At 43.9% G+C, this 22094-nt stretch overlaps 1 protein-coding gene across 7 annotated transcripts in view; it reads left to right on the top strand.

Moving 5' to 3' along the window:
- The first annotated feature begins 1365 nt into the window (after positions 1–1365).
- The window catches only part of LAMA3 (laminin subunit alpha 3), a 241691-nt gene continuing 220962 nt past the window's right edge, over positions 1366–22094 (top strand). For 3 of the 7 annotated variants that reach the window (XR_014234427.1, XR_014234428.1, XM_082355463.1), the window contains exon 1: positions 3869–4861. Coding sequence is in view for 5 of the 7 variants with exons in the window: in XM_082355463.1 (XP_082211589.1) it covers positions 4571–4861 (291 nt within the window). In the remaining 2 variants the exon portion in view is untranslated. Of the gene's footprint in view, positions 4862–22094 lie in introns of all 7 variants that reach the window. The other 4 variants (XM_082355462.1, XM_082355460.1, XM_082355461.1 and 1 more) reach the window with 3 other exon arrangements.

The raw sequence follows: 22094 nt of genomic DNA, 5'->3' as shown, positions 1-22094 counted from the left end.
GTTAGGTGTTTTTTTTCTTCTTAATTTAATTTTTATTTTATATTGGAGTATAGTTGATTTACAATGTTGTGTTAGTTTCAGGTGTACAGCAAAGTGATTCAGTTATACATATATCCATTCTTTTTCAGATTCTTTTCCCGTTTAGGTTATAATCAACAAGGACCTACTGTATAACACAGGGAACTCTACTCGATATTCTGAGATTCTGTCTACATGGCAAAAACTCTTGCTGGTCTTCTCTGGGTACCATCATTGGGCTGAGATAGCTCCAATCATTTTTTTATTTAATCCTTGTTGAAGTGAGGTATTTTGGACATGGAAACAAAGGGCAGTATGGCTGAACATTGCCAGTAGTGTTGCCTCCTGTGGTCACAGAGATCATTCAACTGGGTTCAAATCCTTAAACTTAGGGTGGCCCAAAAGGAGAAAATGTGAAAATGACTCAAGAGGATAATTTAGAGGCTGCTTTCTAATTTTCACTCAAAATCTCTGCCAGATAAGTTACTTAACCTTCGTGTCAAGAGAATGAAGGCTCCATTTCTTAAATCTCCACTTAGCCTGAGCCAGATGATTTAATTGCTCACTACCTTATTTTCACTCACCCACAGAATGAGAATAATAATAATGAGAATAATGGCCCACTTACATTTCAGGGTTAGCTCTGGGCTGATAGGAAAAAGCTTCATTGTAAAGAAAAGGTACTGTTACCTAGGTTTAGCCTTTCTTTTATCCTAGCACTACTGCTTGTAGTAACACACACTTGGGGTGGAAAAAGGAATCCTCCTTAATAACAAATGTATAAAATTACCTGCTCTGCCCAACTGCATATTTCACATAAAGGCCAAACTGGAGTGTGTGTAGCAAGAGCTGGAGAGGAAATTCATGTAATTGGAATGTGAATGCTTCATAGGGCCTTTGGTGGAGCTAACTACCAGGGAGTGCCCTAATGCAGCGTACCAGTGTCAAGGTCCCAACCGAAGCTGGGATCTGCCTGCAGTGAGCAGAGACATTGGATACTGAGACTTCGGCTCCACTTGGGTTAACACTGGGGTTTCTGAGCTGAGACGATGAATCAGACGCAGACCATGTGCCACGGGAGCGTCACTACTTTACAAGGAGCCATTAGATTAGGGTCCTGGAGCAGGGGCCCCACCACAAAAGACAGTGGGGGTAAGGTGTGCTGTAATCCCAGGCAGGCACAGGCTGGGCTCTGGACACCATTTTGTGGTAATGAGGACTTGGTCAAGTCCCTTAACCTTGACTTCTGATCTATAAATAAAAGTGGGTGGTGTTAGATTCGTGTTTTCCAAAGCCCAGGGGTCTAGGGGCAACTCTCAGTTTTCAAAATGACCAGTAGAAACCCTGCCTTTATTTAGCAACATAGGCGGATGGAAGCTCACTTTCTCCACTTTGAGATGGAATGATTAAAGCTCAGCGTGGTCATGCTAATTACTTCATGATAAGCCAAAGCCTATATTGACAGTTATATAGATCTTTGATAACATGGAAAATATTTAAGAAATACAGTTCGTGAAATTCTTTCCAAGCAGGAGGTCATGGGAGAAGAGTAATAAAAGGATATTAATATATATTCTTATATTCCTATATTTTCTGATAGAATGGTTGGGTTCCAAAAGATGCTCTTGATCTTTGGGTTTGCAGTGAAGCTGGCCAGTTGGACAGCAGAACTTCCCTCATCGTTTAGTTACCCCTGGTTTTCAGGGGGAGCTCTCGCCAGGCTCTTGTGTGGTATTACAAGAAGCAGTAACACCTTCTGTTTTTCTGTTTTGTTTGTATTCTTTTCACTGCTGTTGGTGACCCACCTACTGCTGTTGGTTTAGAACGATGTCATTGTTTTCTCTGTGAAGTGATGATACCAGAGGAAAAGTGCAACTTGTTTTTAAAGTGAGACCAAGCCAATGGTAAGGTGTTGTTTAACAATACAATTTTAAGAAGAACAGTAATAATAAGCAGGACCCAGGATTTATATAATCCCAGTTCATATTCCTAGGACGACTTGGGAGGGCAGAAGGAAAAGCTGCCATATTGGGGAGGGGGTAGAAAAGAAGGAGAAGGAGAAAATCTATGCTTTCACCTAAAGAAGCATCAGTCATGAGGATAATGTTAGGCCCATCACTGTATTAATGGGACATGATCGAGTCTGACTATGCCATTGCAAGACAGTGAGTTTACCACCCTTGCGTGTCTACATTCTTGATTCTAGGGAAATTCTTTGCGACAATGGCATGGCAAGTTGCATTTCTATCTTAAGATCTGAAGGACACAGCTATGCATGAATCACTACTGAAGTATTGAGAGGTCAGCCAAACCCCGAATTCACTGTGTTAGTTTGGGTTTGTTTACACCCAACTATGCATGTCTGTCGCACCCACCCCTCTAGAGCTAAGTAAACCAATAGCTCCTCTTGTGCTTGGGACACTTCTGCAGCCTTCACACCTCACATGGCCCTCACCCAGATGGCTTTTTTCCCCCGGAGTCCTCCTAGGAGCATGAACTGAGAATCAGAAGCTATGGGTCCTGCTTATTATTCCTATTTTTCTTAAAACATGGGCAAGTCATTTAATTTCTTCAAGCATCATCTTTCCCCATGAAAACATAAGAGCCCCATTTTGCCTTAAAAACACAAGTTTGCCTTCTGTTTGCTGCCTTAGTGTTTAAAAGCACTTGCTCATACATTTCTTCATTTAAACTTCAGAGCAGCCTTTCTCTCTTCCCCCAACCAAAGTGTCATTATTCCCATCATATTTCCCGTATCTAGAACCATGGAGGGTCGGTGCTCCCGGGATGTTTGTTTTGGATACATAGCCTTTACAGAGAGAACTTTACTAACAAATATGAACTTTAGATATGTACCTTTTATTTGTTCATCTTTAAAGCTATTCTCAGTGGGCAAACACACCTGTTGTGCCCTGACTTCACAAAGTTATTTTTCCATTGCAATGATATTACATACCTTCTGACTAGGGAGTGTAATAAAACATACCAAAGAGAAATGTTGTCATGTACAATACAGCAATTTGTATTTCATGCTCGTAATTTTTGCCTTTTGGAGCAAAATGCGAAGTTCTATGAGGAAGAAGCGTTGTTGTGAATCCACAGATGGTCAGTTCTGCTGCTGAGGATTCTGACATCAGAACCTCTCAGTGAACAGGCCTGGCAGCGTGGGGAGTCCCTGGCTGGGTAGAGAACAGTTACTTCAATGTAGACTTTGCCTTCTTATTTGCCTATTGATAAAATAATTTTGGAATCTTAGCTGTTTGTTGAACGTTTTCCTGCAAATGATCTTGTCCGGAAGGACTTTATAAAAAGAATGTAAAATCTTTCTCACTTTTCTGCAGTCTTCTCTCATCAGTTTACACAGGACCATACCACCTCGGCAGGACTGTTCCAGGCAGTGCTGGGTACTCGGTCAGTTGCTTTATTAAAATATGAATGTTCTTATTAGGGCAAAGCAGTGTAGGCTCACGACTGGTTAGTTCTCTCTTCTTTCAACTGTTCCCCTTCAATCCCCATCTCAGTCTTTGTTCGAGCAGTGCTCTCACACACTCCCTCGTTCTTCCTTCTCCATCTTTCGAAGCTCTAAGTCCTTCTTCCTCTGGGGCACCTGTGTCCATCCTGGCCTGCAGCAATGACACCCCCCCCCCCCCTAATTGTTAGAGGCCTCTGCGGGCTCCGTTCTGGTGAGGTGTCCTGCGTGCAAGACCAAGCCTCAGCCCTGGGAGGTGGGGGGGGTTCGCATCCTTTTCCCCAGAGGCCAACGTGACAGCTCGAGTAATCCACTCGACGTCTCTGTTCGCCTGTAAAATATAGCAGATGGGGCATCTGAAGAATTTCCTCCGAAGTACCTTTACCTCTGGGCACACTACAACTTGCACTAGTGGCTGTCTTTAAATTGTGTACGTTCTGCCACTCCCAGTTCCCCAGAGCTCCTTTGATCCCACACTCAGTACGAGTGTGCAGTGCCACAGGTATCGTTGGCGCCCAGGGTCTGAGAACTGACGGGACTTGTCCTTTGACAACTGAAACTCATCTGGGAAACCACAGTGTCTTTGGTGTAGGTTCTGCAGTCAGTGGCAGTTGCCTCTGCTGTCTCACCCCATTCGCCGCGAGCCTCCTTCCCGCTAGTCCGAGATCCACCGTGAGGCTCTGGAGAAGAGGACTCTTGGATCTCTGCCCCGGCCGTGGGGAGGTGGGGCGGTCCAGGCCCCCGCTTCAGCCGCAGGGGTGGGAGCCGGGGACACGCCTTCCGCCCTCCCAGCCGGCGAAGCCGGCTGCGCGCAGAGCGCTGGCGGAGACAACGTCTGCGGGCCGAGGCCGGGCGCTGTCAGTTCCACATCCGGCGGGTGCCCGCCGCGGCCGCAGCACGTTCCAAACCCGAGGAGCCGCCCCCTCGCCGCGGGCTCCCGGCGCGTGGGGCGCGGGCGCGCCTCCGCCGCCGCCGCCCACACTCGGGCCGCGCTCGCTGGTCGCCGGAGGATCGTCCGCCGGGAACGCGGTGTCCCCGAGCCCCTTCGCCGGCCGCCGAGGCAGGAGGACCGCGCGCGGCGAGATGGCGGCAGCCGGGCGGGCTCGGGGCTGGGCACCGCGGTCAGTGCTGCCACTGCTGCGGCTGCTGCTGCTGCTGCCGCCGCCGCCCGCCGGGTGCGCCACCGCTCGGGACCCCGCGGCCCCGGCGCGGCTCAGCCTGCACCCGCCCTACTTCAACCTGGCCGAGGCGGCGAGGATTTGGGCCACCGCCACCTGCGGGGAGCGGGAGCCCGGCGGCGCGCGGCCCCGGCCCGAGCTCTACTGCAAGTTGGTGGGGGGGCCCACCGTCCCGAGCAGCGGCCATACCATCCAGGTAAGGTCCCAGGTCCCTCCCGGGCGGTCTCCCTCCCCGCGCGGGCCAGCCACCCTGGGCGAAGGGGTCGGGCCCTTTCCCCGCACTCTCGGGACCCGAGGCGGCCGGGAAGGGCTCCCCCAACCCCTGCGCGGGTCGGCGACCCCGGGAGGTGGGCGCGGTGCCCCCCGGGAGTGGTACTGGGGAGCACCGCCTCCGCCGATGCGTCGCTCGGGGCCGGGATGGGTATGCTTTGCCCATCCCGAGGTGAATGTAGGCTGAGGTTAAGTTTGGGCTTGCCCAGGAGAAAGTCCGAAGCTGCGTTCTCGGGATGTATTGAACTGTGGTCCTGTCCTGCCTCCGTCACCCAGATAGCGCCTGGCCAGGGCTTGAGCCCCCCCTGGGCTTCACCGGCGCCCCTCCTTCGAGGCCCTTCATCTCCCCGACCTTACGCAGAGAAGCTGGTAGCAGTTAGATTCCGTGGTGTATTTAAAGAGAGAACTTTTAGATTGTATCAGTAGTACCACTCCCACCTCACCAGAAAAACGCACCTCACCCCACAGCCTGAAGTGCCACCATCCAGAGCCATTAGGCGCGAGTGGACAGACACGGTGCTGAGTCCATCGGACTCCTACTGCGAACACCTGTGTAAATGCTAGTGTCGCTGGTGCTTCATCAGCATCTGGGAGTGTGCCAGGTCCTTACACACGAGCCTGGATCAGGTGACCAGGTTAAGAAATGTGCCTACGTCATCATGGAGGACATCTGGACTTGAACCCAGTCCTGACTCCAAATCCTCTTTACACTAAGCAGTCGTTGCCACCCTCCCTCTCCCGGGAAGTATTGCTGAGGAAATTGTTGCCAGAAGAGGGAGTAATTTTGGAGTTTGGGCTCCAAAAGCGAAAGATTATCATTCCGAGTCTAGGTCAGTCTTTTAGAAGGCCTTTTGACTAAGCACTCCCATAAATGACAAGTTGTTGAACATGCAGTATATTCTTATGCATTAGATGCTAATTTATTTATAAATTACATGCATGTATGACTTTATTAATTTGTGGGTACTATAAAATATACAAAAATAGAAATAAAAATAATGATGAAAATGCTTTTTTCTTTATTAAGAGCCCCAAATAATTTTGCTTTCTCTAAATGTTTTGTGACTGTGTATAATTAGTTATAAACAAATATACAAATGTTAATCATATATATAATTATTTTTGACAAGTGTAGTTTAGCACATATGATATAGCCATTCAAAGTTGGTTTTACATTAATACTGGAATTTAGTAGTTGTCATCACTGAAAAAATACCTCAAAAATACTTAAATTCAAATGAAAGAACTGCATTGACTCCTGAGTTCCAGAACCAGCTGCATTATTCACAGAGTCTATTGCAAAATGAAATGGAGCTGCTTGTTCAAAAATTATGAATTTCAAGATGTGGGGATAGCAGAGCATTAAACTAAGTGAGGGGTCTTTCTAAGAGTGGGACCCTGTGAGAGTTTCCTAAATTGTGGTACTCATACTTCTGCTCCATCCTCCAATTATTCTAAAAGTTTTTTTAAAGTAGAAACTTGGCCAGTATATGTTCATTTTTCAAGTGGAATTCAGTACTTCCTGATAGGAAAGTGTTGTGTTTTAATGCTATAAACAATAGATTCAAAGTTCACTCTTCATTTGGAAAGATGTTACAAAATTCTGTTTCCGTGTTTTTAAAATGTGCAAATATAAGAACTTTTAGAGTAACACAGTTCCATCTTTTCAGCAACAAAAGATGACACATTTCCAAACATCTGTTTTACGAAATGCTCTTTCCAAAGTATGCATTTCTTTAGAACAGTATTTACTTTTTCACACATTTTTAAAACAACACCTTTTCTTTGATGGAACAAAGTACTTCTATTGTTTTGTAAATATCTATCAGGTAGTCCAATACTGGCAGTCACTTGTCATCCCAGCAAAAGTCAGCCAATTTGGAATTTTTGTGAAAAAAAATGTATAACTCATCTTTAAATTTAAGAGGTCTTTTAAGTACTTTTCCATGAGAAAACCAGTGAGCCTGTGTAGTCAAAAGTATTTCATGATCACTCCCCATTTCAGTACAAGGTTTTAACTGTTCTGCTACTTAGGAGAATAGAATCCACATATCCACTTTGCCAGGTGCACGTACGCTTCGTGTGTCCTGATCAGATGATAGCCTGGTGAAACCTCTCCTCTTCCCTTGAACAGACACTCAGGACTCTTGTGACCTGCTGACTTGTGGACTGGATGAAGGCCTTTAGGCAATCTGTATATTAAATATTAGAAAAATTGAATTTCTTCATTTTAAGTAAAATAAACAGTTTTAATATTCCCTTCCTGCACCCCACTAGATTGCCTGGCACACCCAACTTTGGAGAGAATTGTTCTAATTGTGGGGAGAGTAAAGGTAAGGAGAAGGAAGTTATCGAGGAAATTTTCAGCCGTCTCTTCTCCCCAGATTTGCCTAGAAATGGGCCAACTCTCATTCTCCTCAGCTGGAATTTTTATTGTGTCATAAGTTGGCACTACTCTTTTGGGAAGTCCACAAAAGTCACGTTTCTTGTTCCGATTGAGTTTCCAGAATAGGTGCTTAAACCTGGGTCCACAGGCCTAGAAAGAGTAGGAAATGCCTTTCTGAGCTCACTCAACAGACTGCATTTCTAGGCCAAGGTGTAGCCTGCAGGAAGAGGATGCTATCTGGTGTTTTGCCTTATTCTTTCTCTAAAAATAGGGGGTGAACAAAAGTGCTTTCTGCTTTCACAGTTGAGGGCCTGAGCAGGTGCACTGATGGCTGATGTGAGAGGTTCTCATGTAATGAGGAGAGAAGCATGTTGGAGACAAGAAGGAGAAGGCAAATTCCAGAAGCTGGGCTGTTAGACACTTGTTCTAGCCCAGTGTTGGCAGCAGCTGGTGCACACCTGCCTTTCAGAAAAGTGGGTTTGGTGGGAGACGGGTAGAGGAAAGGAAGAGAGATTGTGATTAATCATGTGGCTGTACCTGAGTGATAATCATTTTGAATCTGCTCATGTACGGCTCAAGATGGGGAATGGAGAAGAGTTAACAAAAAAAGCTCTACTTCTTTGAACTTTCTAAAAATAAATCTTTGGGAGCCAGCCAGAGTTTAGAATTTCAGGCCAAAAGGATGCAAAAAATGTAAAAAAATGGATAAAAGTCACATCTTAGAAAAAAAAACAGGGCTTATGGTCCTGATTCTATAATAATAATGCTGATACTTGAACGGTAGCATGTGTTGACAGGCAGAACATTTAAAAAGTCTGCATTTTGTTTGTTGGGTGAAAAATGTTTGCTGTGGTTTCTCTGGATTTAAGATTCATTAAATAAGATTTTATATACTTGCTACTGCTCAGACATTAAGTTTTTGGTGTTTGAGAGCTCTGTGATTCAGGGAGCCTATCTGTCTGGTTCACGGCTATCTCTCCAGTGCTGAACACAAAAGCCTGGAACAGAATAGGTGCTTGGAAAATATTGAATGAAAGCATGGTGGAGTGAAGATACAGTTGAAGTTAATATGAAGAGTAGACAAGAAAAATATGCAAATTAGTTCTATTCCGATGAAAAGTAATTATAACCGAAATATGTCACAATTTGCACTTTAACTTTAAATGTTTACTTACCTATGTGGAGTGTAAAGACATTATTACAGTAGGCCTTCAGTATCTTTGGGTTTCGCATCCACAGGTTTAACCAACTGTGGGTCAAAAATACTCGGGAGAAAAAAAATCCAGAAAGTTCCCCAAAGCAAAACTTAAATTTGCCCTATGCTGGCAACTATTTACATAGCATTTACATTGTATTAGGTATTATAAGTCATCTGGAGATGATTTAAAGTACGTAGGAGAATGTATGTACGTTATATGCAAATACTGTGATGCCATTTTATATAAGGGACTCGAGCATCTGCAGATTTTGGTATCTGTAGGGTTCCTGGAACCAGTCCTTCACAAATACCAAGGGAGGACTGAATTTACTGACATCTGATAGAGGTGATGATAAAATGGAAGTGGAAGGCTGTGTTGAAAATATAACCTTGGGTTTGGTTTAGCTTGACATAAACACTATGCTCACAAGAAATGACATGCATGTATTTACCAAACATATGATCTTTGTTTTTCTTTTTTCTGGCCACGCTGTGCCACTTGTGGGATCTTAGTTCCCCGACCAGGGATCAAACCCGTGCCCCCTGCAGTGGAAGTGCAGAGTTACCACTGGACCGCCAGGGAAGTCCCAGCAAACATATCTTGATTTTGTACATCGACAGTTCAACATATTTTTATATGTTCTTTCAGTGCACTTTGATTTATGCATAAGAATTTGTATTTAACCTAAATGATATTGATAGAGAAGTACACTCACCTGAGTTATGGCTAAGAGCGAGCATGCTTGCCACAAAGCAGTCCCAGTTGTGTGTTTGTGTAACTTGCACTAATAGCCATAAAGGAAACTCAACTTCACTAAGGCTCTGTTTATAGAACTATTGTGAAAGAGAGCCATTTGTTAACTTCAACAAGGGCATTTTCCTTTGTGATATAGATATGAAAATTTTGGGGAAATCTAAAACATTTATGGTGTCCATTGATATATTTGTAACAATTATTAATGGAGTTATTTCAAAACTTCAAATGATTACAGTCAGCAATTGAAGGACAAATGATTCTTTTTTTTTAACAAATTTATTTATTTATTTTTGGCTGCGTTGGGTCTTCATTGCTGCACACGGGCTTTCTCCAGTTGTAGCAAGTGGGGGCTACTCTACTCTTGGTTGTGGTGCACGGGCTTCTCATTGCAGTGGCTTCTCTTGTTGCGGAGCACAGGCTCTAGGCATGTGGGCTTCAGTAGTTTGGGCACGTGGGCTCAGTAGTTGTGGCTCGGGGGCTCTAGAGCACAGGCTCAGTAGTTGTGACGCACAGGCTTAGTTGCTCCACGGCATGTGGGATCTTCCCGGACCAGAGCTTGAACGCATGTCCCCTGCATTGGCAGGCAGATTCTTAACCACTGCACCACCAGGGAAGCCCCGAGGCATAATTTAAATACCATAACATGCATCCATTTTAAGTGTGAATTCAATAATTTTTAGAAAGTTTATAGAGTTGTGCAACTATTACTAGAGTCTAGTTTTAGAACATATATATATATATAAATCCATCTGCCAGTCTCTGCTTTTAACTAAGTCTAATCCGTTTACATTTAAAGTGATTACTGATAATGAAGGACTTACTTCTGCCATTTTGCTATTTGTCTTATATATAAGACAAATGTCTTATGTAAGTCATATATATATGCATTATGTATTTTTTGGTTTCTCAGTTCCTCTATTACTGTTTTCTTCTGTTTAATTAATTTTTCTATTGTGTTATTTTGATTTCCTCCTCATTTCCTGTTCTGTTAATTTTTTTTTTTTTTTTGGCTGTGCCATGCAGCATGCGGGATCTTAGTTCCCTGACCAGGGATTGAACCCGTGCCCCCTGCAGTGGAAGCTGGAGTCTTAACCACTGGACTGCCAGGGAAGTCCCCTGTAAATTTTTTTTTTTTTTTTTATAAATTTATTTATTAATTGAGTGACTTTTGGGTGTGTTGGGTCTTCGTTTCTGTGCGAGGGCTTTCTCTAGTTACGGCAAGCGGGGGGCCACTCCTCATGGCAGTGCGCGGGCCTCTCGCTATCGCGGCCTCTCTTGTTGCGGAGCACAGGCTCCAGACGCGCAGGCTCAGTAGTTGTGGCTCACGGGCCCAGTTGCTCCGCGGCATGTGGGATCTTCCCAGACCAGGGCTCGAACCCGTGTCCCCTGCATCGGCAGGCGGATTCTCAACCACTGCGCCACCAGGGAAGCCCTCCCCTGTAAATTTTTAAAAGTAATTTTCTTAGTGCTTACTCTGAGGATTACAATTAACATCCTAAATTTAGAACAATCCAATTAGAGTTGATATCAACTTAATTTCAATAGCGTCTAAAACTCTGCTCCTATATAGGTCTGTCCCCCCTTTTATGATGTTATTGTCACAAATTACATCCTTACACATTGTTGCCCCTTAAGATAAAAACATAATTATTGTTCTATGCATTTGTGTTTTAAATCATATAGGAAAAAAAGAGTTACAAACCAAAAATACAATAATGCTGGCTTTTTATTTACCTATGTAGTTACTTGTACTGGTGTTCTGTATTTCTTTGTATGGCTTTGAGTTACTGTCTAATGTTCTTTATTTCAGTTTGAAGAACTCTCTTTAACATTTCTTGTAGGGCAGGTCTACTAGCAACAAACTCCTTCAGCTTTTCTTTGGGAATGTCTTAATTTCTCCTTCATTTCTGAAGAATAATTTTACCATGTATAGAATTCTTGACTGACAGTTTTTTTCTTTCAGCACTTTATCATCTCAGTGCCATCTGGCTTCCATGGTTTCCAGTGAAAAATAGGTTGTTAATCTCACTGAGGATCCCTTATATGTGATAAATTGCTTGTCTCATGTTGCTTTCAAGATTTTCTCTTTGTCTTTTGACAGTTTGTTTATAATGTGTCTCAGTGTGGATCTTTCTGTAGATGACTAGCCTTTTTATGGCCCAATTTTCTTAAAAGACCAGGGAAACTCCTGTGAGGGAAAATACAACATCACCTCACTGTAGATATTATCAAACTACTCTCACTTAGAGATGAAGAACTCTGGCTCTACAATCATGTAGACCTGAGTTTGAATTCTAACCCTACCAGCTCTCTGACCTTGGAAAATTGCAAAATCTCAGTTTTCTCATATATAAAACAGGATTAATAAACCTGTGTATCTCACAGGTTTATTTGGAGGATAAAAGCACTTAGTATTTTTCTTGGCACATAGTTAGTGCTCAATAAATGTGTTTTTTCATGAGAGAAAAAATTCTTTTTAAGACTTCTAAAGTGGTAAGCTACAAAAATGATTTATCACAATAGTCATTTAAAATTTTTGAGTAAAAAGTTCTTTTAATGATGAAGTGTACAGTGCATTATACACTGAACACATTTGGCATGCTGAATAATCCACAGGCATAAAGACATTTATAGCCTTCTATAGAATAGCAATGTTGAATTGTTTTGGTAATGTGTTAATAACTAGTTCAGATATTATTTATGTAGGGACTTCATTTATTTATGTACTTTCTGGTACCACAAGATGTTCCAGGGTCACTTTTAATTTTCTTTGCTCCAGTGTTGGAACTACTTTTCCAAAAAGCTCTTTTTTTTTTTTTTTTAAATTGAGTGTGGTATATAGAAACCAAGTCTGGATATGAGGTGTGCTCATTGTTACTGGTGTGTCATTGCTTCTAGACCCTTTCAGGGTACAGAGCTAGGAGTTATATGTATATCTACTAATTCCTATATACACACACATCATATATACACACATTTTTATCAGCTAAACTAACATTTTTGGGGAGGTATTAATTTTTTAAGGTGAATTTTGGTAGCACTAATACATTCTTCCAGATCATAAATTTATTTCCTGTTGTGATTTAGGCTTTCACGAAACCTGTGTTAACTTTTGCTCAACATTTTGGAACCATTTGCCTAGTGAGGAAAAGATTTATTAAATGGTACCTCAGTGGTCTCAGTCAATAGAACTGCCTGTGTTGTGCTGTATACATGGGCTCCTGGCCAAGGGGGCTGAAAATCCAGCCCGGGCAAGGCTGTATCTGCTCAGAGGCAGGGAGCCTTTTTCTGCTTCTCAAAAAAGAGCTAGCAGATCCTTGATTAGATCCCTCCTGCCAACAGGGTGAAACCTGCCCTGGGGAGAGCCAACTCATTGAGTCCCATGTGTCCTGCCTGTTTCTCAATATCATAAGCATATTATATTCTCTTGGTTTTCCCATCCTAGATGTTTAGAAAATACATGTGGAAGTAATAAATGAATATTAGCTTGAGAGAAATATGGGTTTTAATTAGATTATCTATGCATATCTTAACTGTGGGGTATAGATGTAATTCTCCATTACTTTCAAGTTGCACTATATACTGTGTACAGGAGTGATACCAAATTAAGGGGGGCGGGCAGAATGGGGAATAGGAGAACAGCCTAGTAACCAGGAGACTTGCTCCCCTGTTTTTTTTTTTTTTTTTTTTTGGTTCAATAGCTCCCCTGTTTAATGCAGAGTATTAATTTAACACTTAACCGATACCTGGTACTGTTCTAAAGCCCCTTTCACAAACTTCTTAGTCTTCACAACAATTTATATAGGAGGTACTCTTAGCATACTCAGTGTACAAATGAGGAAACCGAAGCACAGAGAGGTTAAGTGATTTGTTCAGGGTCACGCAGCTAGTATGTGGTAAAGCCAGGTACTCTGGCTGCAGAGTTCATGCTTTCACCTGCTGTGCTATGCTGCAACTACTCTTCCCTCAGAGTTCCAGCCAAACTCTGTGCCACCTCCCTAACTCCATTCATGGCCTTGGAGCCATTGATTTTCATGTCTGTATCCTTATTAATTCATGAGCTTCCTGAGTGTGAGGCCACATTTTCCTGCTGTTTGGCCACATTTTCCTGCTGTTTGTCTTCCCCGCGGCAGCTTATCACAGACACTTCATAGATGCTTTTTGGAGAAATGTTCAAAGGGCAACACCATCATAGAATTTTCCTACTAGAGCAACACCTGGATGGAAGTGCTGTTTGACAAAAAAAAATACCTGACTTTCAACAACCTGCCTTTGGAAGACAGTTGTGGCCCTGGTGTGTTGAATTTCAAAGTAGTGCCTAATGTAGTGGCAGAGACCGATGACTAGGACTGGACCACCAGAAGCTGGAAGAGGCAAGGAAGGATCCTTCCTCTGCAGGTTTCAGAGGGAAAGGGGCCCTGCCAATGCCTTGATTTCTGACTTGCAGCTTCCAGAACTGTGAGACAATAACTTTCTGTTGTTCTAAGCCACCCAGTTTGTGGTACTTTGTTACGGCAGCTCAGCTTAGTCCGTTTGGGCTGCCGTAACAAAAAAAATAGATTGATAGCTTATAAACAACAGAAATTTATTTCTCACAGTTCTGGAGGCTGGGAAATCCAAGGTCAAGGTGTGGGCAGATTCAGTGTCTCTTGAGGACCCACTTCCTGTCCGCTGATTGCTGTTTTTTCACTGTCCTCACAAGGTGGGAGGGGTGAGGGGTCTCTCCAGGGCCTCTTTTATAAGGGCACTAATTCCATTCATGTAGGTGGAACCCTCATCCTAATACCATCATCTAGTGGGTTAGGTCTTAACATATGAATTTGGGGGAGGGACACAGATATTCAGTCCCTAACAGTAGCTTCAGCTTTAAGCCAGATAACCAACCTCTCGGTCAGTCAGCAGTGTTCATTGACCAGCGTGTGAGTTATCTGTGTATGGGAGGGTGGAGGATGGGGAGACTACCTGAAGCTCTTGGGTGGTCCTAGGGTCTCTGCTTTTGAGACTTTGCAATCTTATATTCAAAATTAGTCCCTGAACAGAATAAGGAGAGCTCTTGGTTGAACAAATATTTGGGGATCACCCATATTGAGAGTCATCCTTAAATATGAAGAACATATCAGTGGGGCATACATAAAATAAGGATTGCCTAATAACACAGGCGGGGTGGTGGGAGTCTGGGGGCTCTGGACACAGTGAGCTGCACAGAGCCCAGTGGTTGGGTGATTCCTTTACTAGTGAGGGCTCTGGGGGCTGCATCAGGGGAAGGATGGGGTGGGATTGTGAAATGAAAGGCCCAGCTCCTTGTTTCCTGAGATTGGCTCTGCAGAGACTGAATATGGTAGAGGATTCGTGTGCACAAAAGACATTGGTGGCAAAGATTCTATGCAAGGTAGTTTGCCTAATGATTTGATGAGAACACAAAAATTTTAGACTTTCAAACTTTCCTATATGTCTTATCTATTTCTAAGTGATGTTCCTATTTCATTGTGACAGCTGATCACTGAATGTATCTTTAATGTGACATTGAATTTTGAATGTTTTTAATGTACCAGAAAAAAGTAGCAGAAGTTGCTGAGAGACCTCTTTAGGAAAATCTTTTAGTAAGATTGCCACAAACTAGTTGATTTTTTTTTTCTCTTGAATAAAAATATACCTTGAAGGCACTTTTTCCAATAGAAATACCAGGACCTGATAAAGTTTTCGTTCCCTTTCTCTGAGCACCATGCTGGCTTTGAAGTAACTCTTCGTACCCCTCACATACTTGGTGTCACATGCAGCCACCTTTTTCTTTGATCAGTTGCTTGCTTTCGTTCTGGAGTGTGGTTTTTCCCTACCTGTAATAGATAACAACTGTCACTGTAGCTTAGGAAGACCATAGCTGAAAGAGTAAATCTGCTTGATTAACCACAAGGAAGATGAGGCCAAGGGCCTTCACAGTCATGGTAGGAATGTTTGTAACCAATGGTTCTCCATCTTCACTGAAGACAAAATACAAAGGGTGGTGTAGCTTTGCAGAGCGAAGGATTGAGGTCAGCTGTGGAGAAGGACTGCCTTCAGTGCACTGCACCACTGAAAGGATTTTCAAAGAGGAGGGCGAGGAGGCTATCTCCAGGTCAGAATCGTCTGTGTGATTTTAGGTTGCATCATAGGCAATCCAAAGGCTTTAATTGGGGCCTAGCAGGGGCAGCTGCCCTCCCCACACCAGTGCATTGCAGTTTTCTGGAGGGAGCTGCAGTCAAGGAGTCAGGGCCCCGTGGACCGGCCATGCTCATGTACTTATCTGCATTCTCCGCCCTAGAGCCTCTGTTCGGGGGCCTCCATTGAGACTCCTTTCTGGGGTGCTATCGGGGTGCTATGGGTGAGGCCCTTTCCCCCACTCTGACTCGGTACTGTTCTACTCCTCTCTGCATCCCCATCCCAACTCCCTGGGCGCATAAGAAGGCAGGAGCCTTTTGTTTGGGGTCCCTGGGCAGTGAGATCATTCTCCTGTCATCTGACCCTTGCCTCCTGCCCTTCCATGGGGGCAATGGAACCCTGGGGAGCTGGCACCTTTCTCCTTTGCCTTTTGCCTGCACAGTCAGGCACAGGAAGTGAATGGTCTTGATTGCTCCTTTCAAATTAGCTCCTTGTCCTCCTTGACCACCTAACACCTGGCAGCTCACCCAGAGCTGGCAGCCTGTCTTTTGTGGATGATCCCTATTGTAGCTTTTTATCACCTAAGGAAAGAACTGCCACCTGGAAGCATGCATGTACACGTACTTGTGTGCAATATTCATCCACTACTATATTTAACAAATATTTATTGACATCTATGTGCCAGGCACAGAGGACAGGGATATGATGGGCTGGGAGTACAATTCCTACCAAGGCAGAAAAGGTCCCTGCTTATAAGCAGCTAACCTTCTATGGGGAGACTGCAACCAGTGAGCAAACTAATGTGATAGTTATAGATTGTTATTGTGTCTTGGAGAGAATAAATGGGATTTTGCGATAGAGATTAAAGAGGGAATCTTCTATAGGTCAAGTAGATGGAGAAGCTTTTCTAAGGAGGTGTTATTGGTACAGAAAGCTGAGGGTTGAGAGGAAGCCAACCCCAAGAAAAGGCTGGGAAAATGTGTTCCCGGCAGAGGACCAGCAGGTGCAAGGGCCCTGAGGTGGGAACATGTTTGGTGTTTCTAGGAACTCAGAAAGCCACGCTGCCCTAGTTGTTATGTGTTTTGAATGTTATCTCTGAGTGAGACCTCTTTCCGGAATTTATAAATACTTCATTTGATTTTTGTATGTATGTATTCCCTTTCTGGTTCTCAAAAGAATTTAGGTGACTGATAAAATTTTAAAAGGATGAATGAAAGAGTTGAGGGCATTAGGACAATGAGAAAATAAAGCGGTAAAGAGTGTAGTTATTTCATAAGGAGATTAATAACTGAAATGGAATTGAGAGGGAAATGTTTGGTTTGAGGAATGCATCAGGTCAAGGTCAGACTCTCTCCTGAGGACAGTATCTGGCCCTTAGCAGGTCAATAGTTGACGGTTGGATGAATAAACTGTCAAGGCAGAGCTGCTTTTGTAAATCTAGGCTTTGGGATGAAACTCTAAAGAGGAAGTGCTTTGGGTTTGGGGCATTGAGCGGACAGGCCTACGTGTGGCCTGGCCCACCCCAGAAACCTGAGTTTATTTGTGAGCAGGCCACTTACCTGCAACTACAGGTACCAAGTGACCCCTCATTGCCAGTGATATGCCAACACTACGTATAGGGAACAAGAGAATAGAGGGAGAAGTAGAAAGAAGAGGATTATATGGAAACCATTAAAAAGATGGGTTTTACTCGTACACTGTTGGTGGGACTCTAAATTGGTACAGTCACTGTGGAAAATAGTATGGAGGTTTCTCAAAAAACTAAAAATAGAACTACCATATGACCCAGCAATTCCACTCTTAGGTATATATCTGAAAAAAACAAAAACTAATTTGGAAAGATACATGCACCTCAGTGTTCAGAGCAACATTATTTACAATTGCCAAGATATGGAAGCAACCTAAGTGTTGATGAACAGATGAATGGATAAACACCCCAGTGGTTCCGATGGCGGTGTGATCACTTTATGGACGGCGTCTCATTGAATCATCAAAATCACCGCGTAAGGTTGGTGGTGTTAGCCCGTTTTAACAAAGAGAAAATGGAACCCAAGGGAGACTAAATAATTTGACTAACATTTTGAAGCTGTGGCTGGTAGAGGCAGGATGTAGACCTCCATCATTCTACTCCAAAATGCATCTCTCTAAAACAAAAGAAAAACCCTCTGGAGTTTGGCCTGAATGGACATAGGTTTTGAGTAATAGGTATACATTTTGCAGATATTTGCTTATCTGCCTTAAAAAATACATACCTGGGCTTCCCTGGTGGCACAGTGGTTAAGAATCCACCTATCAATGCAGGGGACACGGGTTCGAGCCCTGGTCCAGGAAGATCCCACATGCTGTGGAGCAACTAAGCCCGTGGAGCAACTAAGCCCGTGCACCACAACTACTGAGCCTGCGCGCTAGAGCCTGCGAGCCACAACTACTGAAGCCCACACGCCTAGAGCCCGTGCTCCACAACAAGAGAAGCCACAGCAATGAGAAGCCCGCGCACCGCAAAGAAAAGCAGCCCCCGCTCGCCACAACTAGAGAAAGCCCACGCGCAGCAATGAAGACCCAACGCAGCCAAAAATAAAGAAATAAAAAATAAATAAATTAAAATATACGTACGTGGAACCAACCTGGAGCCCCTTGTTTGGCCTCTCAAATCCGTTCCTCCAGGAACCCGGCACACTAGAGGGCAAAGCGCCCCCTTCTGGTGGGGTGAAAGCTGTGTGTGGGCCGCAGAGCTGGGCGCTCTCGTGGGCTGTGTGATCGCCCTTCACCCCACTCTGTGCAGACTGTTTAAGTGCTCAGGACATTTACAAGATGCTTGTGTTAGTTGTAGGTAACCACGCCCATGTGCTTTGTGCCTCTCAGAAAGGAGAACGTTCTGAACAAGGTTTTGGTAAAGGAGCAATCCCAAGTTTGGAATGGGCGCACTCCAGAATGTTCTCCACATCAGGGCTCCAGCTGGCTTGGGTCTGGCCACTTGAGACAGTGCCTTGAAGGCACGTAACCTCAGGAGCCTCGGTGAGTGACAGTGAGGAGGAGGGTTCGTGGTAGCGCAAACGTGGTGATCATGAAACAGGGCTGTTGATGGGTGAGCGTGGTTAGATCTTGCCGTGTTTTCTGTGCCTGCCGCAGGGCATGGGTGCAGCTAAGCTTCTGTCAGACGGGGTTCTCTCCTCAGCTGGATCTCTTCCCACACATCTGGTCGTGGGCAGGTGTTTGGAAAATCACGTAATTGCCATTGCAGTGCGGCCTCACACTCCATCCAACTCTAAGACGGGGCTCTTCGATGCAGCTTCCAGAGCAGCCAGGCCAGGAGGGAAAGCGTTCCGAGCTGTAAGTGCTGTGGCCAGACCCACACACGGGTCCTGGTTCCTGCACGTCCCGGCTGTGTGGTTTGAGGTGAGGCCCTTTACCTCTGTGAGCCTTCACTTCTGGGTCTTTAGGTCCTGATTTGATACGAATCTGAGAATGTGGTGAAGATTCGGCAGGGAAGGCGTGGCGTGTCTCTCCTGGGCTCCCACACCCCACACGCTCGCTTGAGCCCAGCACCTGCTGGTGACGTGTTGTGTTTGAGTTACTTCTCTTCCATCCCACTGAATTTCTTCCGGGGCCGGGTCCAGCTCTTAGCGTTTGTTCCTTTGTGTTTACCCCAGCATCCAACGCAGTGCTCCACACATTGGTGGCGATTTGGAAAAGTTGAATAAATGAATGACTGCTCAGACAATAAAAGAAGTCGTGCTAGGGAGTGGTGCTGCAATCAACCTCTAGTTTCTTAGAACAAGACAGTGTTTATGCTGTGAATTCAGTTGCACAGTATTATATATGAGAGGCTTTTGGTTAAGGAGAATCATCAAAAATGTGAGCAACTAGGAAAGACTATTTTTTTTTCCATCTTTCTAGAAGAGGGTAGGTCACTCCGTGGGCTTCTGGGCAAACACTAGCTTGTCCTCTGGGGCCCTCCAGCCTTGGATCTCAACTCTCTTTTGTTGTTTATTTGAACAGTTTTGTCCCCTTTCCTTCTAGCCCCTTCTATTACATTTGCTGTTTCCCACACGACTAGGCTAATAATAGCTTTGACACAATTCAGAGCGTGAGTCCCTTGTCTTGTTTATCTTTCAATATTCTCATCTCTGTCTGGAATAGCTTCTGATACAGAGTACATGGTCAGTACAGGTTTGTTGCCTGGATGGATGAATAACTGAACACAAGGATGTAAGAATCCTCTTTGTTCTCTGTCTGTCCCCCTCTTCTCTGACTTCTATCAGGTTTTGTCCTGCTTTTATTTATTTATGGTTATTTAAAAAATATTTGACCTCAGGTGCAGAATTAGATTAGATTATGGATTGTTCATGACCCTCAGTTTAAGACGTGCTTTCGTCATTGGTCCTTGCATGATAAGCCTTAATGTGTATGTAGATGGATGGATTTTAAATAGTATAACAAGGGACTTCTCTGGTGGTCCAGCGGTTAAGACTCCACCCTTCCACAGCAGGGGGCACGGGTTCAATCCCTGGTCGGGGAACTGAGATTCCACATGCCGTGCAGTGCAGCCAAAAAAAAAAATTTAAATAGTATAATAAGCACCCATGAACTTGCTACCAAAACTCAAAATAGGGCCTTAGCAATAACTTATGTCTAACCATATGGTTTCCCCACCTCCCATCTCTCTTTTTCTCTCAATCTGGGGTAACCATCATCCTGAATCCTTTGTTAATTTCTCCTTTGCTTTCCTTTCTATATAGTTTTTTTTTTTAACATCTTTATTAGAGTATAATTGCTTTACAATGGTGTGTTAGTTTCTGCTTTATAACATAGTGAATCAGTTATACATATACATATGTTCCCATATCTCTTCCCTCTTGCATCTCCCTCCCTCCCACCCTCCCTATCCCACCCCTCTAGGTGGTCACAAAGCACCAAGCTGATCTCCCTGTGCTATGCGGCTGCTTCCCACTAGCTATCTGTTTTACATTTGGTAGTGTATATATGTCCATGACACTCTCTCACCCTGTCACATCTTACCCCTCCCCCTCCCCATATCCTCAAGTCCATTCTCTAGTAGGTCTGTGTCTTTATTCCTGTCTTGCCACTAGGTTCTTCATGACCTTTTTTTTTTTTTTCCTTAGATTCCATATATATGTGTTAGCATACTGTATTTGTTTTTCTCTTTCTGACTTACTTCACTCTGTATGACAGACTCTAACTCCATCCACCTCACTACAAATACCTCCATCTCGTTTCTTTTTATGGCTGAGTAATATTCCATTGTATATATGTGCCGCATCTTCTTTATCCATTCATCCGATGATGGACACTTAAGGTTGCTTCCATGTCCTGGCTATTGTAAATAGAGCTGCAATGAACATTTTGGTACATGACTCTTTTTTTTATTTTTTAAATTATTTTATTTATTTATTTATGGCTGTGTTGGGTCTTCATTTCCGCACGAGGGCTTTCTCTAGTTGCAGCGAGTGGGGGCCACTCCTCATTGCGGTGCGCGGGCCTCTCACCATCGTGGCCTCTCCCGTTGCGGAGCACAGGCTCCAGACGCGCAGGCTCAGCAATTGTGGCTCACGGGCCCAGCTGCTCCGTGGCATGTGGGATCCTCCCAGACCAGGGCTCGAACCTGCGTCCCCTGCATTGGCAGGCAGATTCTCAACCACTGCGCCACCAGGGAAGCCCCATGACTCTTTTTGAATTATGGTTTTTTCAGGGTATATGCCCAGTAGTGAGATTGCTGGGTCGTATGGTAGTTCTATTTGTAGTTTTTTAAGGAACCTCCATACTGTTCTCCATAGTGGCTGTATCAATTTACATTCCCACCAACAGTGCAAGAGTGTTCCCTTTTCTCCACACCCTCTCCAGCATTTATTGTTTCTAGATTTTTTGATGATGGCCATTCTGACCGGTGTGAGATGATATCTCATTGTAGTTTTCATTTGCATTTCTCTAATGATTAATGATGTTGAGCATTCTTTCATGTGTTTGTTGGCAATCTGTATATCTTCTTTGGAGAAATGTCTATTTAGGTCTTCTGCCCATTTTTGGATTGGGTTGTTTGTTTTTTTGTTATTGAGCTGCATGAGCTGCTTGTAAATCTTGGAGATTAATCCTTTGTCAGTTGCTTCATTTGCAAATATTCTCTCCCATTCTGAGGGTTGTCTTTTTTGTCTTGTTTATGGTTTCCTTTGCTGTGCAAAAGCTTTTAAGTTTCATTAGGTCCCATTTGTTTATTTGTGTTTTTATTTCCATTTCTCTAGGAGGTGGGTCAAAAAGGATCTTGCTGTGATTTATGTCATAGAGTGTTCTGCCTATGTTTTCCTCTAAGAGTTTGATAGTTCTATATAGTTTTTATTACATCTATATGCATATTCCTAAAAAGTAAGTGCTTTTCATTTTGGTTGTTCTTAACTGTATAAAAAGTATATCATTGTTGAATGTTATATTGCTAAGATTCATCTGTATTGTTGCATGTTGCTGTGTATATTCATTTACCCATCATTGTTCAGGTATTCATTTGTTGTGTGACTATACCTCTGTTGATTCGTTCACACTCCTGTGGCTGGGTAATTAGGTTACTCCCAGGATTTTGTTCTTGTGAACAGTGCTGCCATGTGTATTCTTAAACATGATGCATCAAGTTTGTGCAAAATTTCTTTTTAGGTTGTGAGCTCGAGGGTAGAATT

The sequence above is a fragment of the Balaenoptera borealis genome (assembly GCF_965194805.1).
Source record: "Balaenoptera borealis genome assembly, chromosome: 14".
Taxonomy (NCBI): Eukaryota; Metazoa; Chordata; class Mammalia; order Artiodactyla; family Balaenopteridae; genus Balaenoptera; species Balaenoptera borealis.
The sequence above is the reverse complement of the archived record's forward strand: the minus strand, read 5'-3'. Positions and strand labels throughout refer to the sequence as shown.